Source organism: Hyalella azteca, unplaced genomic scaffold (assembly GCF_000764305.2).
Source record: "Hyalella azteca isolate HAZT.00-mixed unplaced genomic scaffold, Hazt_2.0.2 contig15412, whole genome shotgun sequence".
In the NCBI taxonomy this organism is placed as follows: Eukaryota; Metazoa; Arthropoda; class Malacostraca; order Amphipoda; family Hyalellidae; genus Hyalella; species Hyalella azteca.
Genome location: NW_025945268.1, coordinates 559 through 22,603, shown reverse-complemented (window position 1 = coordinate 22,603; position 22,045 = coordinate 559). Strand labels below are relative to the sequence as shown.

The 22,045-nt window shown below is 38.8% G+C and overlaps 1 protein-coding gene across 1 annotated transcript; it reads left to right on the top strand.

Moving 5' to 3' along the window:
• The first annotated feature begins 933 nt into the window (after positions 1-933).
• Positions 934-14,487, top strand: LOC108674492. Its single transcript, XM_047884408.1, has 12 exons — positions 934-1,194; positions 1,355-1,438; positions 2,293-2,589; positions 3,767-5,158; positions 5,696-5,754; positions 6,742-6,800; positions 7,058-8,041; positions 8,646-8,696; positions 9,231-10,573; positions 12,506-12,796; positions 12,879-13,072; positions 13,260-14,487. The coding sequence occupies exons 1-12, from the start codon at positions 934-936 to the stop codon at positions 14,485-14,487; spliced, it is 6,243 nt and encodes a 2,080-aa protein (XP_047740364.1).
• Positions 14,488-22,045: the final 7,558 nt, after the last annotated feature.

The window sequence follows — 22,045 nt, the reverse complement described above, 5'->3', positions numbered from 1 at the left end:
TTTTTCGAACAGTGTACCAAATTTCCCAACCGTTTTCTTCTGATCAATTTGTAATTATTTACTGATTACTGGCTGCTGTTTATTTTCTGGTCTATCATGTCGCATTTACCTGCCGTTATGCACCGACGAGATCTATACTCTACTTTTTCAACAAGCTTGGAGCCTTTACCGTGCTTTTTCAAGTAGCTTGGGGCTTTTAAACTACTAAATCCATCAACACTTTACGCTCATTACTTCCTTACTTATTCTGATTTTAACGATTTTGAAGTAATTGTGCAAGTTTGTATTGATTGTGCCATGAGGAATAATATTAAAGCTGTAGATAACTTTAAATTAATGATTCATGACATTTATCTATATTTGGACTAAAATATGTACAGCTCCCATCAAAATAATCACACTATATAATCTCTTCTTCATGTTATCAAAGGTTGCATCTTTTTGCTAGTTCTAGACAAGGACTCAAAACTACAACTAATTCTCAGTTGCTTAAAGAATGCCTTGACCATCAGTTTACGAAAAATTAAATATCACATTATTTATTGAAGTCCTAATTATATTTCCGTCCCTAACTATATTGCCATCCTATATACAACATGTGTTCTTCAATTTATTATGCTATCCTAACTTGCAATTGTATGACGCATGCTATTAAATATATTACAGAATCTACAGTTAAACAATTAAATAAAACATGTTAAACATGCTATTCAATTTATTTTCAGGACCACGTTACAGACACTGGTGCTACACCCGCTACCCCGACAGCGTCGTCACCCGCCAACAATATCCTGGCTCAACAAGTTCTATTAAATCCTCAGCCTTCTTCTGATCCCGTGTATTTCAGCTGCATAACTCATCCTATAAAGGATACCCAGCCTCTGTATTTGGGATCCTGCAACACAATTATGCATGGTGGATCTAATCTACATGATGGATCACGTGTACATGATGGATCTAATCTACATGATGGATCTCCTCTACATGATGAATCTCCTCTACATGATGGATCTCATGTACATGATAGATTTCTTGTACGTGATGGATCACGTCTACATGATGGATATCCTCTACATGATGGATCTCCTCTACATGATGGATCTCCTCTACATGATGGTTCTCCTGTACGTGATGGATCTCCTCTACATGATGGATCTCATGTACATGATAGATTTCTTGTACGTGATGGATCACGTCTACATGATGGATATCCTCTACATGATGGATATCCTCTACATGATGGATCTCCTCTACATGATGGATCTCCTCTACATGATGGATCTAATGTACATGATGGATCTCCTCTACATGATGGATCTCCTCTACATGTATTTAAAAATATGTACATGTGCAGGACAAGGAAGAACGTGAAAGACGAGCAAATCTAAAGATGGAAGAAATGAAGCAAAAGAATGAAGCATATCTCAGAAGATTCAAGGTAATGTTTGAAATATTTATTTTAATGATGGCATTGAGAAATTATATTATTTATCTTGTATTTATTATAAGTAGCTAAATTATGTACTACTAAGAGAGTTGCATTAAATGACATTATTTCTTAATTTGAAATAATAAATAAGGAATTTCAGATAGCTTGAAAGCCTTGAAAGAGTGGTTAAGAATTGACTGGCCATTTTTATGTGTTCTAAATGCATGGATAAATGATTTTGTAAACTTCACCTTAAGAAATGCAGAAAATATGAATAATTCCCTCGTATAATAAGGTTCTTAAAATTTTAATTTAAGTTGGAATTAAATACATAAAGCTCATAATATTCAACCATACATACCGTAAAATGGGGTAACTTAGACCACTTTTTTTTTATAAATGATGCCATTTTTTTTACTAGCTAAATTAAACTTGAATTGAAACATGCAAAATACAGGTCTATACTGGTACTGATTTTATCTTTGGTCTTATCTGTTGCAATTGTTCTCATGTAGAGCAATATTTTGTCCCTGAAATGTTTGTAGCATTTGTATACATGTTTGTTTGTTTTTAGCATCAATGAAAACTTATTAATTTAATATTTTTTCAGTAATAACTCATTCCAATGAAGCAAGTTAGTTTTTTTTTTTAATGTGTGTGGTTTGTCAATGCAAAATATAAAGTTTGATATTATTGTACTTCTTCTTTGTATTTAGGTCCAACTAAAAGTTAGGAAAAATTTGAATTCATCTATCCTATTCTTTCAAAGGAGCAACTATATTTTGTTTTAATCCTACCGTACTTTATTTGGATACCTTGAACTAATAGTTCTCTATCAATTTAATTACTCTTGTTTCTACCAGGAGATTGAAGATGAGAAAGCAAATGCTTATAAAAAGAGTTCACAAAACTTCAACATATCAGAACTTAAAAGCCATGAGCAGCCCCCTCACCAGGCCCATGATCATCATTGGCATGAGCATCATCTGCGTAATCCTCCGCAGGATGGCAATCATTCAACAGATATTCATCTAAAGCAAAGGAAGGATCATAACTCTGGTCCTGTAGACCTCACAACTTATCCAGATAGCACTTCTTCCACCCCTGCCAATCCTTCGGCTTCCTTTTCATCCATAGCTGATGAAAATTCCGCTAATCAGGTAGCATAAAAATTTCCCTACGCTCATTAGTTGGCTGTATTTTTTCATTATTTAATTGGTATCATGAAATGGCTTCTTTTTATTACCAGTAGAAAATTTAGATTCACCCGAATTGTATTTGCAAAATTTTAGTGTAGGTATTTCTACTCTACATTAGCTTTGTATTTTTAATGCATTGTAATTGCCAAATTGAAAGTATTGATCAAGATTGTAAAATTTCAAGCTCATATTTAATAACATAGGTACTTTTATAAACATTTTTGGTAGGTACTGCCTGTAAGTACGTAAATAATTGTTTAGATATCTACTTCTTCAAAATTTAATGCAAGCCTGGCAATTTCCTGTCTTCATTGGAAATTAGCTTGACCTTAAAGTCTGCAAAACTGCATTGCATAAGGTTCATTCTTTAGTTTTTGTTTCTAAGCTGGCAAAAAAATCTTATTTAATGGTCACCTCATCTGGATCTATCATGTGACCCAAATTCAGCCCATGAGAACTTCCATTCTATCCATCAAATTTCTATCTAGGTATTCCAGGGCATTTCCCTGGAATACCTAGACCATTTCCCTATTTCCAAAATATTAATTTAAAAAACTGATTAGAAGTGAAACATCAAACTTTTATGCATCATAAAATTTTTTGCTAAAATTAAGCAGTTTCACTGAATGTCTCAACCCTTTTTTCCCAATGCCTATCACCTGTGTATGAATTTTGAGTTTTTGAGTCAGAGTATTGATTTTGAGTTTTTTTTACTTTTTTCCAATTTTGAAGGAAGCACCTGCTTGGACTTCTATAAATTCTTATCTGGATCTACTAGGGGAGTAGGGGTCACTGCTGAAGAACCTACAACATTTGTTGCTTCTATCTAAGTTTTACATTGGTGACTTAGCAATGCCTTGCAAACACTTTCCAGGGACTGAATAACAATTACCGGTAAATTAGAAAAAAATACCACTTAGAACATGTCCATTGATCTGTGCTCAACAACTTGAATAAAATTTAGTTCAAGACTTCAATGTGATCAGCTATCCAATTGGATGTAATGTCTAGGAAATCAAACTTATAATTTCATATTGTTATTGTTTTTGTGGGATAACATTCATCACACAACCCACAGTACAGTTTTTTTCTAATAATAATCTATGGTAATCAAATTGATAGTGTCTCGTTTGTGCAGGATAATGGACCTCCCCCTGATCCCCAGTACCGATTCTTGGCGGACCCTGAACGGGATGGGGAATATTTTGGGGCTGGTCCTCCCCCAGAAGGAGGGCGGGGCTATGGCCGGGGCAGAGGAGACAGGAACAACTGGGCACAAAAAGGTCGTGGTCGAAGTGCCGGCAGAAACTGGCAACGAGGAAGAGGAGGTCGTATGCCTTACCCTCCACATCATGACCAGCAACATGACAGCCACCAAGACGAGAACTCTTCATATTATGATGAAAGCAAACAGCAAGATCACCACCACAATATTGGTCAATATCTTAACCATGAATCAGACAAACATATGAGCCAAGACTCAGGTCTTCCGTCTTCAGACCATACGTATCCTGATGCAAGCCACTCTAAGGAATTATCCCGTCCGGAGTCTTTGGTAGCTGCAGAAGAAGCAGAACCTCCTCCCAGGAGTCGGTTTGTCTCAAGAGACGTGCGGCTGGAAGACGGTGTAGGATTTGATACCAAACCACAATCATCGAGTTTCAAGAACGAAGGATTTTCTCGATACAATCAAGGTGGCTTCTATCCTATCAAGGAGCCTCATCAAAATGCATCAGGAGACAACAACTATCATGAGATGAACGCTAATGAGAACAGGGCTGCCAACTATGCTCATGAGTACCAACGCCCTGGACACGGATACACTGAACATGATGATCGGTACTCGATGAATTATGGTAACCGTGATCAAGATCCAGAGCAATCCCAGGATGTACGGAGCGGCAACCAGGCTGATACCCATGGAGAGATGGGGAGAAGAAACCATGGAGGTGGTGGAAGAGAAAGTTATGATATCGAATTCCATCACGGCGCAAGAGGCAAAAGAGGTTTTGCTGGAGGCTGGAGAGGAGGTAACCGTGGTTATGGAGGAGAAGGTAGTCGCGGCAAGAGAGGTTATGGTGGAGAACGAGGACGAGGCAGCAGAGGTTATGCAAGAGAAAATTTTGGAAGAGGAGGGATGAGATATTTCGAAGAAAATAATGAAAGAAGCAGCCATGATTTCGGTAAAGAATCTGACGGAAGCAGAAGTAGAGATTATGGCGGAGAAGATGTTGGCAGGGGAGATGTAGATCATGATGGAAGAGGTGGTAGGGATTATGGTGGAAGAAGTGATAGAGGTTATGGCGGAAATAATGGTGGAAGAAGTGATAGAGGTTATGGTGGAGATAATGGTGGACGAAATGACAGAGGTTATGGTGTAGATAATGGTGGAAGAAGAGGTAGAGGACGGAAAGATTTCGGTGATGCAGGCGAGGTTTGGAAGAACAGAAGAGGAAGAGGCCGAGGACACTGGCAAGATGATGATGGCTGGCAACGTGGAGGCCAACATCCCAGGCACAACCAGCAAATGGTGAGTCAGCGTTTCATACATATTAACAGCGTACTATGATATTAAATTATTATAAGAGAATCTAAAAGTTATCTTATCGTCCTAGTGTTGTTTTTTTACCGTTCTCTGAGTAATGAAATTTAGTGAACGAATTTGCGTACTATTACGAATGAAGAGTTGGCTATCTCTGTTTCATTAGTCATTTTTAGATTATGTCAAATAACTTATCCATTGATTACTTTTAATGAATTAATCATTTGCAATTTGTGATCTCAGCACCAGAAATTTTCAAAAGCCTTCATAATATTGATTTGCTAGGGCAATCATTAGTGGAGTACATAGTAGTACTAGCATCAAAGTACTGCTCACTAATTCAACATTGTATAGTACTGCTCACTACTACAAAGACTACAGTAGTACAGTACTACTTTGTAGTACTACAGTAGTAGTACAAAGACTACAAGTACCAAATATTAATGTCCTTGCATTTAATATACTTAAAAGTATTATATTGATAAGCACGGTCTAGGTAGCCCTGATAACTCATGTCACCGCCAGGCCCCCGAACGCGGCCGCGGCTGGCGGCGCCCATGGGACAACCGTCACACCGAACGCCGGTCAGTTATCTTAATTAATATTTTATTTGTCAATTTCAGGTTTTTATGTCTGATTTTGGATTTTGTATTACTACCGTATAATGATTATTTTCATTTTCTAAATTCTTGAACTGACGATGGAGCTGGACTCCGAAACGTTTCCAATATCGACATGGTGAATTTAATTGGCGTTTTCTTTGCTTCTAAATTCCTACTTAACTTGCGATTTAAGCAGACTGATGATATAAGTGCTCAATTAATATGATTTTATAAATAATTTATTCTGTTCTTATTTAATTTAAAAATGTATATTTACGACAAGACCAAGCACTTACTGTCCCGTCACTAGTGGCAGTGTTTGTTTGCTGTGGTAAGACAGCTAAAATATATGAATTTTAGTTCAGATGCCCTAGTAAATTATCGAGTGTTGCGGAGTGTTGATCAACTGATTAATGATATTACTATATCTTGTATGAGACTATATTATATCACATAATGCATATTAAATATTATATCTAATATTGAGAACAAATTTTTTATAGGTGACTATCTTCTAACGTTGATAACACTTGGCTGGTAATTTTCTCTATAATATAAATACAAGTTATTCACCGGCTGGTTATAAGAACTTGCAAAAATTTTTAGCCATTAAAGTTTTTAATGAATTCGATCTGTTCTTCATGGTGGCCAATGTTCACACTCAAAGAAGTTAGCAAGACTCGATCCTAATCGCGATGCACTTTTTGCTCTTGTGAGGATCATTATGAGCAAGTTTGGCCCAGCAAAAAAGGCAAAACATTGCTACGTCTGCTTCCTGTGGGGGCTATGGTTAAGAAAGTGTGTCACCATTTGGACAACATGACCCATTTATTTCACTTGAGTGTACTTGAGTCAGCCACAGTTTTTAGCAGCTAAAGCTTATGCTGATAAATTGATATTATTGAAGCCTAATTTTTATGCCTGATTTTTTTAATTCTCGTTATGGTCATAATTAAATATTTGTTGCAGGGAGCGAGAGGTCGCGGTGGGCGGAGAGACAAGCAAAACTTACTCTGATCGTCAAATGAGTGAGTTTTGTTATTGTTTATTTTATTTCAATTATTTATCTAAAGATTATAATATTTAAAGATGCTATAATGTAATCATTACTTATGTTAATCTATTGCAACCCCTCCTTTCCAATAATCATAGGAAAAGTTGCACATGGTAATAATCATTCACGTATTTACAGGTCTGTGTGACTTACATGTGTGTAATTTCTCATACATATTTAATATGAACTCTTTTTTTTGTGTAAAAGATTTAAGTATTTTACGCACTTCAGATGAGAAGAGCACGCTGGATGAACTGCTGGCGGCCTCCTCAGCCATGGCCCCCGGGGAGGCGGTCCGCTCCCCACACGAGGAATTGTCTTCTGCCTCGCGGGGCCCTAGACAGAACAGACGGAGGAACCAGCGCAAGCGGACAAACAGGGGCTCCTTCAGCGACAACAGAAACATTGTGCCCGAGGCCAGTGACCCCCACAACCAACAGGAGACAGGGAGAAGGCATAGAAATTCCCTTCCTGAGAACAATGATGACAATGTGGAACCTGAGGCTGGGGCAGGCGAGATGGTTGGGGCAGATGAGAAGGCTGGGACTGGCGAGGAATGTAAGCCCCAATCACGAAGGGGAAATAGATCTTCTAGGCACAAGAACTTTAATGCTCGGCAGCAGATACCTGCTGTTGAAGATGTTAATCTACTGACGAAAAATGAGGAAGATGTTGACAAAAATTGTGGAAATGAGAATGTTGAATGCGCTCCCGACATTGCAGCACGCGATATTTCTGATGTTGAAGATGGGCTCAGCTTCTCTGCTGCTGATGTTAAATCAAGCAGCATCCTAGGCTCACAGAATAATGATGAGCCTTCGTCCTTTTCCATTGGAATGGACTCGTTAGCGAATAATAGTTTAATTGGCCATCCAATTACTGGCAATACTCGTCCAATCACCGGCAATTCTCGTCCAATCACTGACGCCAAAGATCCTTCGTCTACTGAAGACCGAGCGTCGGTTAATGAAAATAATGAAATTACTGCAATGGTGAGCAAAATTACAGCAGAAGAGGAAGACAAACATGAACTACGCAAATATAATAACATGAAGTCTGATATTAAAGACGTCGGCGCGGACGGTTTTGGGTTCGGAGAAGATTGCTTCAGGGCGGAGTGTTACGACAGCAGCATCCGCCATGAGCGCGAGAAGCGAGAAGCTAAACCTGCTCAACAAACTAAAGCTAATGGCAAGAGAAAGAATATCTGGTCTGGTGAGTTAATTATGTTTTTTTATGAAAGAAATTCTATTCATGCTGTTCTCATTTCATGATTGACACTCTATTTTTAATTGAATACAGATGACGAATTATATGAACCCAAGAAAGAGATTCATTCTAAACAGTGCTGCCATATTGTATCCTTTCAATCTTTGATTCCTATCAACATTTTAGGAATTCGATTGTTTTCACTCTTTTCAAAATTCGGAATTTCATTGCAAAAAAAATTTCCGAGATGTGTAATTCGAAGGAATAATACCAGTATTAGTACCGTACTGAATTTTTCAATAGAGTTTAATATAAACAGTTTAACTCTTGGCCAATATTTTCCTTACAAACTGTGTCGTTGGAGTGCTAATTGAAAAAAAATTATAATTAATACCGTTATTATTTTACTTTTTTTGTTTTATTACTTTATTATTTAAAATAATACAATTAGAAATAAACTTGAAATTAAAATATTCTACTCCTATTTCCATGCAGCGATCTTTCATTTAGTGTCGAAATTTATTAGCAGATATATTTGCTTTGTATTATTAAACTTTTTCGTACATGTGTAGTAGGTATGTAAAAAAAATATATTTGTTCTTTGCTGTAGATGTGCTTGCTGACGCCCCTTCTGATCCCGACCAGACCCAGGATGACGCTGGTGAGTGGCTATATATCATTCCTGACAGATCTTGTTAGTCCTCACTGCTTCACGGGATGAGATGTCTCAATATACTGAAAATGATTAGACAATTGAGTGATTTTCTTCGTATTGTCTTCTTTGGGGACATTGACCATCACCGTCAATGCTTTTCGTGCCTGAAGGCCTTGTCGTAATCCTTGTGAAGCATTCCTAATCCTTGTAGAACATTCCTAATCCTTGTAGAACATTCCTAATCCTTGTAGAACATTCCTAATCCTTGTAGAACATTTTTAATCCTTTTAAAACATTTTTAATCCTTGTAAAACATTTTTAATCCTTGTAAAACATTTTTAATCCTTGTAAAACATTTTTAATCCTTTTAAAACATTTGTAAGGTGATCGTTTTGAACCTTTTTTTTCATGTAAGGTGATCGTTTTGAACATTATTTTTTACGTAAGGTGATCGTTTTAAACCTTTTTTCCATTGAAAGTAATATTTTACTATTCTTCCGTGCAAGGTGTTTGTTCTAATTCTCCTTTTTCCCGTCCCAGAGTTTACTTATCAATTAGTTCATTTAGAAGGTTTTGTCTCGAAGAAATATACTCACTGCTTTGTATTCCTGCAGACATCCACTGGGGAAATGTCGGCTTTTGACGTCCTGACGTCGGTGGCAGAGAAACTTGCTCTTGGCGCCGATGTTGGCAGGCCTTTGAATTCCAGCGCCGCTTGCGACGACACAAAAAAATTTTCCTCGACGGAGTCCAGCATCAACAATGACGTTAGGTTGTGTCCTGAGGCAGCTCCTGGCTCCGATGATGGCACTGAAATAGACGATGATGGCCTAGTGGTTCGGATGATGGATGACGGGCAAATGGTTCGTCCTAAAGACGATGTCGGAGAGACTGCTGAGGGCATCATCACTACCACAGCGGCTTGTGATCCCACTTCCAATGTCCTGAATCATTCTTCTGGTGAAAATTCTAAGACTTCTACCGGTATCGCCGCTGACAAGTCGTGCGAACCTAAAGAAAAAGTGGAGAATGGTTTATCCCTCACTGATGTGGATTGCACTAAAGCTGTTGAAAGCGCAGAATCCCCAAGCTCACTTGACACGCAAGTTGATGTTGTGTCTCAAGGCGTGGCTGATATTACATTGCATGCCACGTCTCAAGCCTCCGATGGTTTATCTGCCGGGGAATTCTTGTCAAGTTCTGCAACTGCGCAGGCGTTGGGCAACACAGCCATCAAAAACTCGAGCTCGGACCGCCGAGGAAAAGTTGTCTCGTTTCAAGAACCCGATTCTTCTCCACGAGACGTTCCTTGCACGGAATCTTCTCATCAAGAAACAAGTTCTACACGCGAAATCGACTCTCTCCCTGGGTTGGAATATGCGGGAAGTATTCCTTGTTCTAATAGTAATACTAAACTCTTCCATCATGGGACGAAAGATACTAGTTCGCTATGTGACCGCGTTGGCTTGACAGACCACGACGCACAATCACCGGATCATTCGGCCCTGAATAACGCTATCCATTATCTCGAGCAAAATAAGGGGAATAATGCGGAGAATGTAAATGAGGAAGCACACATGGGTGTCGGTGAAACTACTCCTGGACCAAAGTCAGATGATACGTCTACAGTCTCTGGCAAGTCCGTTTCTCCCACCAGCGATCCATCCGAAGTCCGGTCACCAACCGCGATTCCTGCCCAACACGAAACCACGACCGAAATTCTTCACGAATCCGCAACCAAGCCTAAACTTACTGTAGATCCTCAAGCATCCTGCGAAGAATCTGTTGATTTGAACGAATATGGCGATTTAACAGAAGCGCAGTTCAAAACGAATGATGGACCAAAGCCGGTTGTTCCTGTTGCTGGTCTAACGGAAACCAAGGTACAGACAACAGATGGTCTGTCTCAGGTAACGGAGCAACAGGAGTAGCGCTACTGTCGCTCTGTGTGGGTGCTTTTTCGCTAACATATGTGGTGAGTGCTTAGTTTGTAATTTGATTAACATTAAATTGGATAAGTGTTCACTTCAATCCTTCTTTATCGGGCTATTACTTTTATCAATCGCAGACTCGTAAATAACGTTACCAAATTCTGAAGGCATAATTTGATACATATTTCTGACCTTTTTTGGCAAATTTTCGCTCTTATGCCAAATTTTTGCAGAATGATTAGATTTTCACTTACAAATTAACGATTATTAATTTTCGCATCCGCGTCTCATAAAAAATTACGACTCATAAACTCAACCAGTGTATTTTTTTACCCACTTTTTACAACCAGTGCTCATGTCATGGCTCCAAATCACGACTTCCTTTCGTGTACAATTACAACCTATTAATGACAGCCTACAATTAACCCTCGACCGCCTGACATAAGTAACCGAAGCAATATTGTCACGCGCCTACTTCCCAAAAAGGATACGTTCTAGTGAGCGCAAAATGACTTGCACTGATGGTTGCCGCCACGTACGACAACTTTAAAATGTTCTCTGTTGCATACAAACGTCATCAGGTTGCTACACTCAATAGTTTACGTATAATTTAAGTTAAAAGTAATGTTCCCGGAAAGTGACATGCGGCGGTAGAGGGTTAATATTTAACAATATTATCGCGGACATACCCATTGCTAACGTTTACCTGCTAACCTATGTTGAAGCTATGTTAACNTTTTCAATCTGAGCTACAAAATCGATATCATCTTAATTGTCCATAACTGTCATCATATTCTGTATTTTTCGACCATCAAGAATAATCTCAAATATTTCGAAGGTCACAGGGCTTTCGAATTTGAAGGTTTTGGCTGCCTCGAGCCGTTGCCTATGTTGGAAAATTTTGGGCTGGACCTCATTTTCGAGTTGGTCTTTTAAATTTACACTGTTCGAAATAACGGTGAAAAATGGTCTGACCGGCTTTCTAGTGGCCGGTTGCCCATGAAAATGAACTATTTTGCCATTTATTCCAATTGTGGCACGGCTGTCTTCTGTTAAATTGTAAAAATAGCCACTCTGTGTTTCATTTCACGCACAGGCCAGCCACTGGAATGCCGGTCAGACCGTCCTACAGCGTTTTTTCGAACAGTGTATCAAATTTCCCAACCGCTTTCTGCTGATCAATTTGTAATTGTTTACTGATGCCTGGCTGCTTTTTTCTGGTCTGTTATGTCGAATATTACTTCCCTTGACAATTTACGCTCTTTACTTTCTTACTTATTCTGATTTTAATGATTTTATTAGTAGTTATTGTGCAAGTTTGTATTGATTGCGCCACGAGGAATAATATTAAAACTGTAGTTAACTTTAAATTAATGATTCATGACATTGATCTATATTTGGACTAAAATATGTACAACTCCCATTAAATATTATCACACGATATAAGCTCACTTACATGTCTTCAAAGATTGCATCTTTTTAATATTTGTAGACTAGGACTCGAAACTGCGACTAATTCCCAGTTGCTTAAAGAATGCATGTTCAATAGGGGCTATTGAACACTATTGAACACTATATATATATATATATATGAAAGTGTTCAATAGGGTTCAATAGCCACTATTGAACACTATTGAACACTATTTGAATAGACGATCAATTTACGAAAGATTAAACATGGTTTTATTTATTCAAACTTCCTATAGTATGCACTCAATTAATGCCATCCTTAACGCGTATAATGCCATCGTATAACACGTGCTCTTCAATTTATTAGGGTATTCTAACTTGTAATTGTCTTAACGCTTTCTGTTAAATTTATTATATAATCTATATATTCTTATCCTACCATTATATAAAACATGTTATTTAATATATTTTCAGGACCACATTACAGACGCTGGTGCTACACCCGCTACTCCAACAGCGTCGTCACCCGTCAACAATATCCTGGCTCAACAAGTTCTATTCAATCCTCAACCTTCTTCTGATCCCGTACATTTCAGCTGCATAACTCATCCTTTAAAGGATACCCAGCCTATGTATTTGGGAACCTGCAACACAATTATACATGGGGGATCTTATGTACATGATGGATGTCCTTTACATGATGGATCTAATCTACATGATGGATCTAATGTACGTGATGGATCTCCTCTACATGATGGATCTAATGTACGTGATGGATCTCCTGTACATGATGGATCTCCTCTACATGATGGATCTCCTCTACATGATGGATCTCCTCTACATGAAGGATCTCCTCTACATGATGAATCTCCTCTACATGATGGATCTCCTCTACATGATGGATCTCCTCTACATGATGAATCTCCTCTACATGATGGATCTCCTCTACATGAAGGATCTCCTATACATGATGAATCTCCTCTACATGATGGGTCTCCTCTACATGATGGATCTTCTCTACATGATGGATTTCTCATCTCAGTTTCTCTTCAAGTTCCAGAAAAAATTGAACGCGAATCTGTCGCTACTTCAAATGAATTTTTAAAAGTTGGCAACGTAACAATCGATCCTTCACAATCGCCTGAAACTGTTCCATGTCATTCTGTATTAATTCGTAAAATGGAAGCGAGTGTGAATAATGCGATGAATTCTGATACACGTGCAACAGCCGATGTGTTGTTCNCCTCTTTCACTCGTCCCTCTACCTCTTCCACCCAACCCTCTACCTCTTCTACTCGTCCCTCTGCCTCTTTCACTCGTCCCTCTACCACTTCCACCCAACCCTCTGCCTCTTATACTCGTCCTTCTACCTCTTCCACTCGTCCCTCTGCCTCTTCCACTCGTCCCTCTGCCTCTTCCACTCGTCCCTCTACCTCTTTCACTCGTCCCTCTACCTCTTCCGCTCGTCCCTCTACCTCTTTCACTCGTCCCTCTACCTCTTCCACCCAACCCTCTACCTCTTCTACTCGTCCCTCTGCCTCTTTCACTCGTCCCTCTACCACTTCCACCCAACCCTCTGCCTCTTATACTCGTCCTTCTACCTCTTCCACTCGTCCCTCTGCCTCTTCCACTCGTCCCTCTGCCTCTTCCACTCGTCCCTCTACCTCTTTCACTCGTCCCTCTACCTCTTCCGCTCGTCCCTCTACCTCTTTCACTCGTCCCTCTACCTCTTCCACCCAACCCTCTACCTCTTCTACTCGTCCCTCTGCCTCTTTCACTCGTCCCTCTACCACTTCCACCCAACCCTCTGCCTCTTATACTCGTCCTTCTACCTCTTCCACTCGTCCCTCTGCCTCTTCCACTCGTCCCTCTGCCTCTTCCACTCGTCCCTCTACCTCTTTCACTCGTCCCTCTACCTCTTCCGCTCGTCCCTCTACCTCTTTCACTCGTCCCTCTACCTCTTCCACCCAACCCTCTACCTCTTCTACTCGTCCCTCTGCCTCTTTCACTCGTCCCTCTACCACTTCCACCCAACCCTCTGCCTCTTATACTCGTCCTTCTACCTCTTCCACTCGTCCCTCTGCCTCTTCCACTCGTCCCTCTGCCTCTTCCACTCGTCCCTCTACCTCTTTCACTCGTCCCTCTACCTCTTCCGCTCGTCCCTCTACCTCTTTCACTCGTCCCTCTACCTCTTCCACCCAACCCTCTACCTCTTCTACTCGTCCCTCTGCCTCTTCCACTCGTCCCTCTACCTCTTCCACTCGACCCTCTACCTCTTCCACTCGTACAACCACCTCTTCCACTCGTCCCTCTACCTCTTCCAATCGTACAACCACCTCTTCCACTCGCTCCACTTCATCCCAGCTGTATCCGTCGCTTACTTCATCCCAATGCTCCCTCGCGGCTTTTCTGTCCGGCTGTCCTCTTGCGAAGAAACCATCGTCATCTTCTCTTAAAGCCTCTACCTCCCACATTTCTTCGGCATCCTCCAAGGCCTCCAACCTATCCGAAGCTTGCCAAGGAGCCATGTCAGGATTTGCTGCGCAGTCGGTAATCTTGACAGCTGCAAAACCAAAGCCGGGAGTTGAGTCCGATTGCAAGGGGAAATCTTTCACCAAAGGGGTCCGGAAACCTGATTCTACCATTTTGGTTACTCGATCTGGTACCTTCACTCAGTCCACGTCGCGCGATGCGATGCTGGCATCGAAACGAGGATGTCGCTCTGCATCCAGCGCTTCAATTTCGTCTGCGAAATCCGCGATTGGAAAAGAAACGCCGGCAACCGCAAGCCCAAAAAATAGTTCAACCTCAGCGTCGATTCAATCAGCTACGACGAAAAATATATGCGAAAATTAAATCTTTCTAAATTGATTTTGCACTGGCTTGTTCCAGCATTTTGGGTTCAAGCTCTAATAGTAACCGCAACGGTGTAGTGACTTATACTCCCTTACTAGCCTTGAGTATTTTAGAAATTACCACTGCACCTAGTCACGTTTCAAGAACTATCGAATTTCTTATTGGTACACATACTTCAACTATTAATTTTTTCTTCTTTTTCGGCTACTACCACAAATCTTTCCTGTCTAAAAGTGAATCGGATGCTACTCACAATGAGCGGACCACCCGCAAAAATGAATGCAAGATTATTCGCGGGTCTCTTTTTTTTTCCGGGCCTCAGTCTGAATGTGATCCTAAGACTACCAAGCCAGAAAATACCGAGGCTATGGAACCGGTAGTTGAATGTAAGGTCGATTTGGTGCTTCAGTTCGTTTATACACAAATGTTGAAAATTCCCGTAATTTCATTTTGCTTTGCATTGGCCACCAGCGCACTGCAAAGCGCCTGGTCTACTCAGCCGCTTAATCTCAAATCTCAAAACTAAACCTTACCGAAGAACTAAACAATATTTTTTACGCAGAGGTTAATGTTATGCAGAAATATTCTAGACATTAACGCGTCCACTTAGATTTGTTGAAAAACTTCGCCATGCATGTTTATACTTGACAAAACTGTTCGAGATTTGTCAGAAATCTTTTTTCTCTAAATTTCAGTGCTGCTTTTGAATCAAACTTTACTTTCAAGCGTTTGCTATTACACACCGTTCTTAGAATTGACTTATTAATATGAAGATTGTACATTAATCGTTATTCCTACAGGAAATATTACGAAATATCCACATGGAGATTTTTCTCGTAGTGTTCGTGTTAACTGTACTCTTGCATATTAACTGTAATCATCTTCATAAACTTTCTCTCTTGGCGGAGACAAAATATTTTTTCCCCTGTAAAAATAATAAGTGCATTATTCACATTGTGTTTTAATGTATATGTACGGTATGTCTCATGCACCGAAAATGTGTGCAGGATGGTATGTCTTTCATAGCATTTCACGGTGCCAGTTACTGTCATCAGTGTAGGAATGCCTTGTCCTATAATGGCTCTCTTGCATTCTTTTCTATGTGATGGTTTAGTAAGAAAATAAATTCGTAAGTTTGTGTGGAGAGGAAAACGTTTCTTATAATACGATTTGTCTGCAGTAATTTCGTCCTCGAAGAAGGTTTTTCTCCGCAGCAATAGTGCGCTCGGAAAAATTCTTTGGTTGTGCTTTGGCTGGCTAACCTTGACTAAAAGGTAAATTTTCCTTATTCATTTTGGAACCTAAACAAATACTAAACATCAGCTATTTGTGGAAGCGAATCATTCATCAGCTGATTATCATCAGCTACTTGCGATTATGAATCATTTATCAGCTGATGATCATCAGCTATCTGCGAATATAAATCATTTATCAGCTGATTATCATCAGCTACTTGCGATTATGAATCATTTATCAGCTGATGATCATCAGCTAATTGCGATTATGAATCATTTATCAGCTGATGATCATCAGCTACATGCGATTATGAATCATTTATCAGCTGGTGATCGTCAGCGCGATTATGAATCATTTATCCGCTGATGATCGTCAGCTATTTGCGATAGTGAATCATTTATCAGCTGATTATCATCAGCTATCTGCGATTATAAATCATTTATCAGCTGGTGATTACGAGCTGATGTGTCTGGCGACGTCTCCTAATTACCCGTGTATATCACGTGCTCTTTTATGATCGTCTGCTTGGCTGTGATCTTAAACTATTCTTCACAAACTATGTATAATTATTACTTAGTATGGTCTTTTTCCTACATTAAGTTATTCCCATTGATATTTTATTTAGTTCTTGCCTAAACCATCGCTATGTTCTTCTCAGCAACGACGCGTTGTTTTGTCCCACTGTTGTGTTTCATTTATTATTCCTCTTACGTTATTATTTAATTAATTTTATCTCTCGATGTTCTCAGGCCTCGATTCACTCTTATTCTTCAACATAATGCTCGAGAAGAATTTTTGTGGACGAATTTAAATAGTGAATTTATTTAAATTGTGAATTCGAGGAGACCTGATTTTGCGGGGGAACGTTGATTTATGTTGGTGTGGGGTTCAGATAAACGTTGATTTAAATTAGTGTGGGGTTCAGATAAACGTTCATTTATATTGGTGTGGGGTTCAGATAAACGTTCATTTATATTGATGCGTTTATATAAACTTTGGTGTTCTTTGAGTGTGGTTCGTTTAACGCAGAATTCGTATTCTCAAATTAGAATTTATTTCAGTATTATTCAGCTTTGAGTAATGTCCTTATTTCTGTTGTATTTATAATACAGAAGAAACCTTTGGCAGCTCGTATCTAAGTTTTATTTTTACGCGGCCAAGTTTTAGATGATATTTTCAGTCAAGTAACTTAGCTAAAACTGTTTTCTAATGTCATTTGCTACTGAGAAATTTTCGTTAAAATCAAATGTCAATGGATTCATCGACATCCTCTTGTTGTTAAAGACCCAAACTATGTTGAATGTTTCACTGCGTTCTATGTTTCACTGCATTGGACGTTTCACTGCATTGGACGTTTCACTGCAACCAGTCAAGATCGTAAATAAATTCCTTCAAAACAAACTATGTTAAGTTGGTCGGACATCTTCCAGCGGATATCGGAAATTGTTGATAGGAAACACGTTGTAAATCTATCAATTTTTGAGCGTAACCAACTTAGGAAACTTGTACCTAATACCGACCTTGCTATTTATTTTGTTCACTAGTGTTAGTCCATAATGATTATCATCAATTATAATTAATATAGGATTTCTTGCATTGCGTAGTGGCTTACTGGAGGACCGTTAAATCTCTTCTTCGTAATAATTTCTTGTTAAAAGAGCCTTTTAATCCAGAAATTTGATAAAGCATTTAAATGATAATGCTTCGTTTATTGTGTACGTTCCTTCTCGTATACGATTATTGTGATTAATTTGCGATTATTGTGATTTCTATGTTTAACTGCATTGGACGTTTAACTGCGTTCTGTTTCACTGCATTGGACGTTTCACTGCGTTGGACGTTTAACTGCGTTCTATGTTTCACTGCATTGGACGTTTCACTGCGTTGGACGTTTAACTGCGTTCTATGTTTCACTGCATTGAATGTTTCACTGCAACCAGTCGAGATCGTAAATAAATCCTTCAGAACAAAATAAGTTAAGTTGGTCGGATATCTTCCAGCGGATATCGGAAATTGTTGATAGGAAACACGTAGTAAATCTATCGATTTTTGAGCGTAACGAGCTTAGGAAACTTGTACCTAATATCGACCTTGCTATTTATTTTGTTCAATAGTGTTAGTCCATAATGATTAATTATCATCTATTATAATTAATATAGGATTTCTTGCATTGTGTAGTGGCTTACTGGAGGACCGTTAAATCTCTTTTTCATAATCATCTATTGTTAAAAGAGCCTTTTCATCCATAAATTTGATAAAGCATTTAAATGATAATGCTTCGTTTATTGTGTACGTTCCTTCTCGTATACGATTATTGTGATTAATTTGCGATTATTGTGATTAATTTGCGATTATTGTGATTAATTGATTAATTTGCGATTATTGTGATTAATTTGCGATTATTGGGATTAATTTGCGATTATGGTAATTAATTTACGATTATTGTGATTAATTTGCGATTATTGGGATTAATTTTTAGGTTGTACGTTTTGGTACAATATTGTCAACTCTATGTGTTAAATTTTTTTCCTATCGATTGAGTTCAGAGAAATGAATGGGTCAAAGTGTCAAAAAAGCGACACACTTTCTGCTGAAAATAAGCCTTTTCCGGGCTAAACTGGATCAAGATGACCCACAAAAAGGCTAAATCTCAAAGCTATTTGGACATTGCTCCCCATTTCACTGATTATATTCTCATTGCAAGTGTTATTTCTCTGTATTGTCATTGTAAGTGTTAATAAGTACCTGCCTTTAATACTTGAAAAAAATGCATGGCGAAATGCCGATTTACCGCGCATCCCATAACACTTATTTATTCAAGAGCAAGGCTGCCGCCAATTGTATGGCGAAGGGATTTTTCGATTCACTGTTTCTTTTGATTCTTCGTTCGTTTTCTTCTATATTGACTTTGGATTCATAATCCAGGTATAAAAAGTTGAGTGTTTATCGTTGTGAGTAAATTTAGCTTTTGCACTTGATAGTTTAATTTGCAGCCTCACTGTTGTACGAGTCATGACATTCAACGGAGATATGAATTGTGTTGTTAAGTCTTCAACCAGCGTTCGAAAAAATAACGGGGCTTCTCGCTTATGACTGAATTTCCAGAGAGGATAACAACTGAACGTTGATAACTGAATTTCCAGAGAGGATAACAACTGAACGTTGATAACTGAATTTCCAGAGAGGATAACAACTGATCGTTGATAACTGAATTTCCAGAGCGGATAACAACTGATCGCTGATAACTGAATTTCTAGGGAGGATAACAATTGATCGCTGATAACTGAATTCCTAGAGAGGATAACAACTGATCGCTGATAACTGAATTTCTAGAGAAGATAATAACTGATCGCTGATAACTGAATTCCTAGAGAGGATAACAACTGATCGCTGATAACTGAATTTATAAAGAGGTTAATTACTGATCGTTGATAACTGAATTTCCAGAGAGGATAACAACTGATCGTTGATAACTGAATTTCTAGAGAGGATAACAACTGATCGTTGATAACTGAATTTCTAGAGAGGATAACAACTGATCGCTGATAACTGAATTTCTAGAGAGGATGACAACTGATTGCTGATAACTGAATTTCTAGAGAGGGTGACAACTGATCGCTGATAACTGAATTTCTAGAGAGGATAACAACTGATCGTTGATAACTGAATTTCCAGTGAGGATAACAACTGATCGCTGATAACTGAATTCCTAGAGAGGATAACAACTGATCGTTGATACCTGAATTTCCAGAAAGTATAACACATGATCGCTGATAGCTGAATTTCTAGAGAGGATAACAACTGATGGCTGATAACTGAATTGCAAGAAAGGATAACAGCGCTTATCGCTGATAACTGAATTTCTAGAAAGGATAACAGCGCTTATCGCTGATAACTGGATTTCTAGAGAAGATAACAGTGACGGTGAGGAGTTATGACCCGTTCACAGAGTATCAAAAACTAGACTACTTCTGGCTGAGGCAAACCCTGCAAGTAAACTACCGAGTTAGTTAGTTAGTTTAGTGGCCAAATGTTTACTAGCGCTTCAGCTATTTAGCTATCTCGCTCCGAAGGTCAAGATGAACATCACCATAGAGGTGAAAGGTCTCAATTATTCATCACCCACAAGGGGCGGAAGGTCTCAGATGTCCAGCCCGCTGAAGCTGGCTCGAAAGAAGCAGCGTTAGCATCTCAAAGAGACGAAGTGACAAGGAGAGACAGGTGAAAAGCAACAGAAACGAAGACACTCGAACAAGAGGTCGCTTACACGGGACGTCGGCCGCCCGCACGAGAGAGACACAGAAGGGAAATGTAAGGAATCCTACCTACATAATAACTTAACCCCACAACTGAGATTTGCAGCCAGACACCGCGGGCTCAGCGGTAGGGCGCTCAGGAACAATCCCCCTAGGAGCGCGAAATCCCATAGGACTTTTGACGAGCACAGACACGCGTCAGAAGTCCCCCCTGAGGGGAGTAAACTACCGAGATCGACCTAAAGTATACATAATAATAATAGCGGTTTGGCAGCGTTTATTAGGCCGTGGGCCTGTCGCCGATTCGTCGAAGAACATTCACAGCTTGTTGCGGTCTCGAACACACAATTCACTGTTCCAGTTTTGCTGTGCTTTAACCGCCCGGCCTCCTCGCCGATTCTGACCAAAAACTGTCGCCTTGAGCTGGGATCGAACCTGCAACTCACTGCTCCAATCCTGGTACACTGAACTGAAATTGCTGAGTACCGCAAAAAAACTTATCGTAAATCATCGATAGCAATATTACCACCGAAAATTGCTTACAAAATAATAGAAATCAGTTAGCATAGTAATTAAATAACTTGCTCAACTAAAAATGCTCGTTATAAAATCAAATGGGCGATCTTGTACAAGAATATTTATTTAAGTTGCAACGAAAAATTTATTTTCTACGGAAAATGAACGAAAGAAACTGATTCAGAAAAATATTATTATTCGTCGTCATTACACATAAACTCGTGCAATTATTCAATACTCGTCACTGCTAGACTCAATGGCGTCAAAGAATTCGTTTTAGGGCTTTTTTCTTCAAGCCTGCAGTCTACTTTAATAAACTAACAAATAATTTTGCTGTATTGCGCTTGTTGGTAGTTAAGCGAAGATGCATTCTGGCCAACCTCCATGATGCATTTCCTTATAGCTGCTCAATACTAAATATCATACTATTATTAGTACATAAATAAATCACAATAATGATTTAAAGCTACACAAAATTAGTTAAAATCATTCAGCTAAAGCTACACAAAATTAGTTGAGCCAATGTTATTTGAAATAATACATGATAGCCACACTATATTCTCAAACATCATCATCTAGATTTTTCAAAGACAAAAAGACGAATAAGTTTCGTAAATAATTTTACGAACTCAATTAAGTCCCGTCCTCACTCCATTCAATTCAGCAATATCAAATTATAACGAATTCATTTATATGATAGATTGGAACTCTCAGGTGATAATTTTCGAGAGCGGTTCGTGAGAAATGAGCATGATACCACCTGGTAAAAATTATCGCTATCAATCAACAGCGCAGTAATTAGGATTTCTATTTCGACGCTGAAATGTGCGGTGAATAAATTCAATTTACATCAACTTCAAGTTTCGTGTAAAAGTATTCATATAATTTATTTAGAGAATTGGAAATGTTAAAACAATTTCTGCTTGAGATTCCTGATTGTTTATTTTTTATTCGTTAATAATATTGTATGCAATGTGTAAAATATCTCTGGATTACGTTGGTTTGATCAAAAATACTCGGTTTAAAATAATTTAAAGAACAGAATTTAAACATCAAATAACATTATTTATAACATACATACATCCCTTTTTCTACATAATATCTAGTTTATTAGGTATGCATTATGAGCATTTCAAGTATAGGACCGATG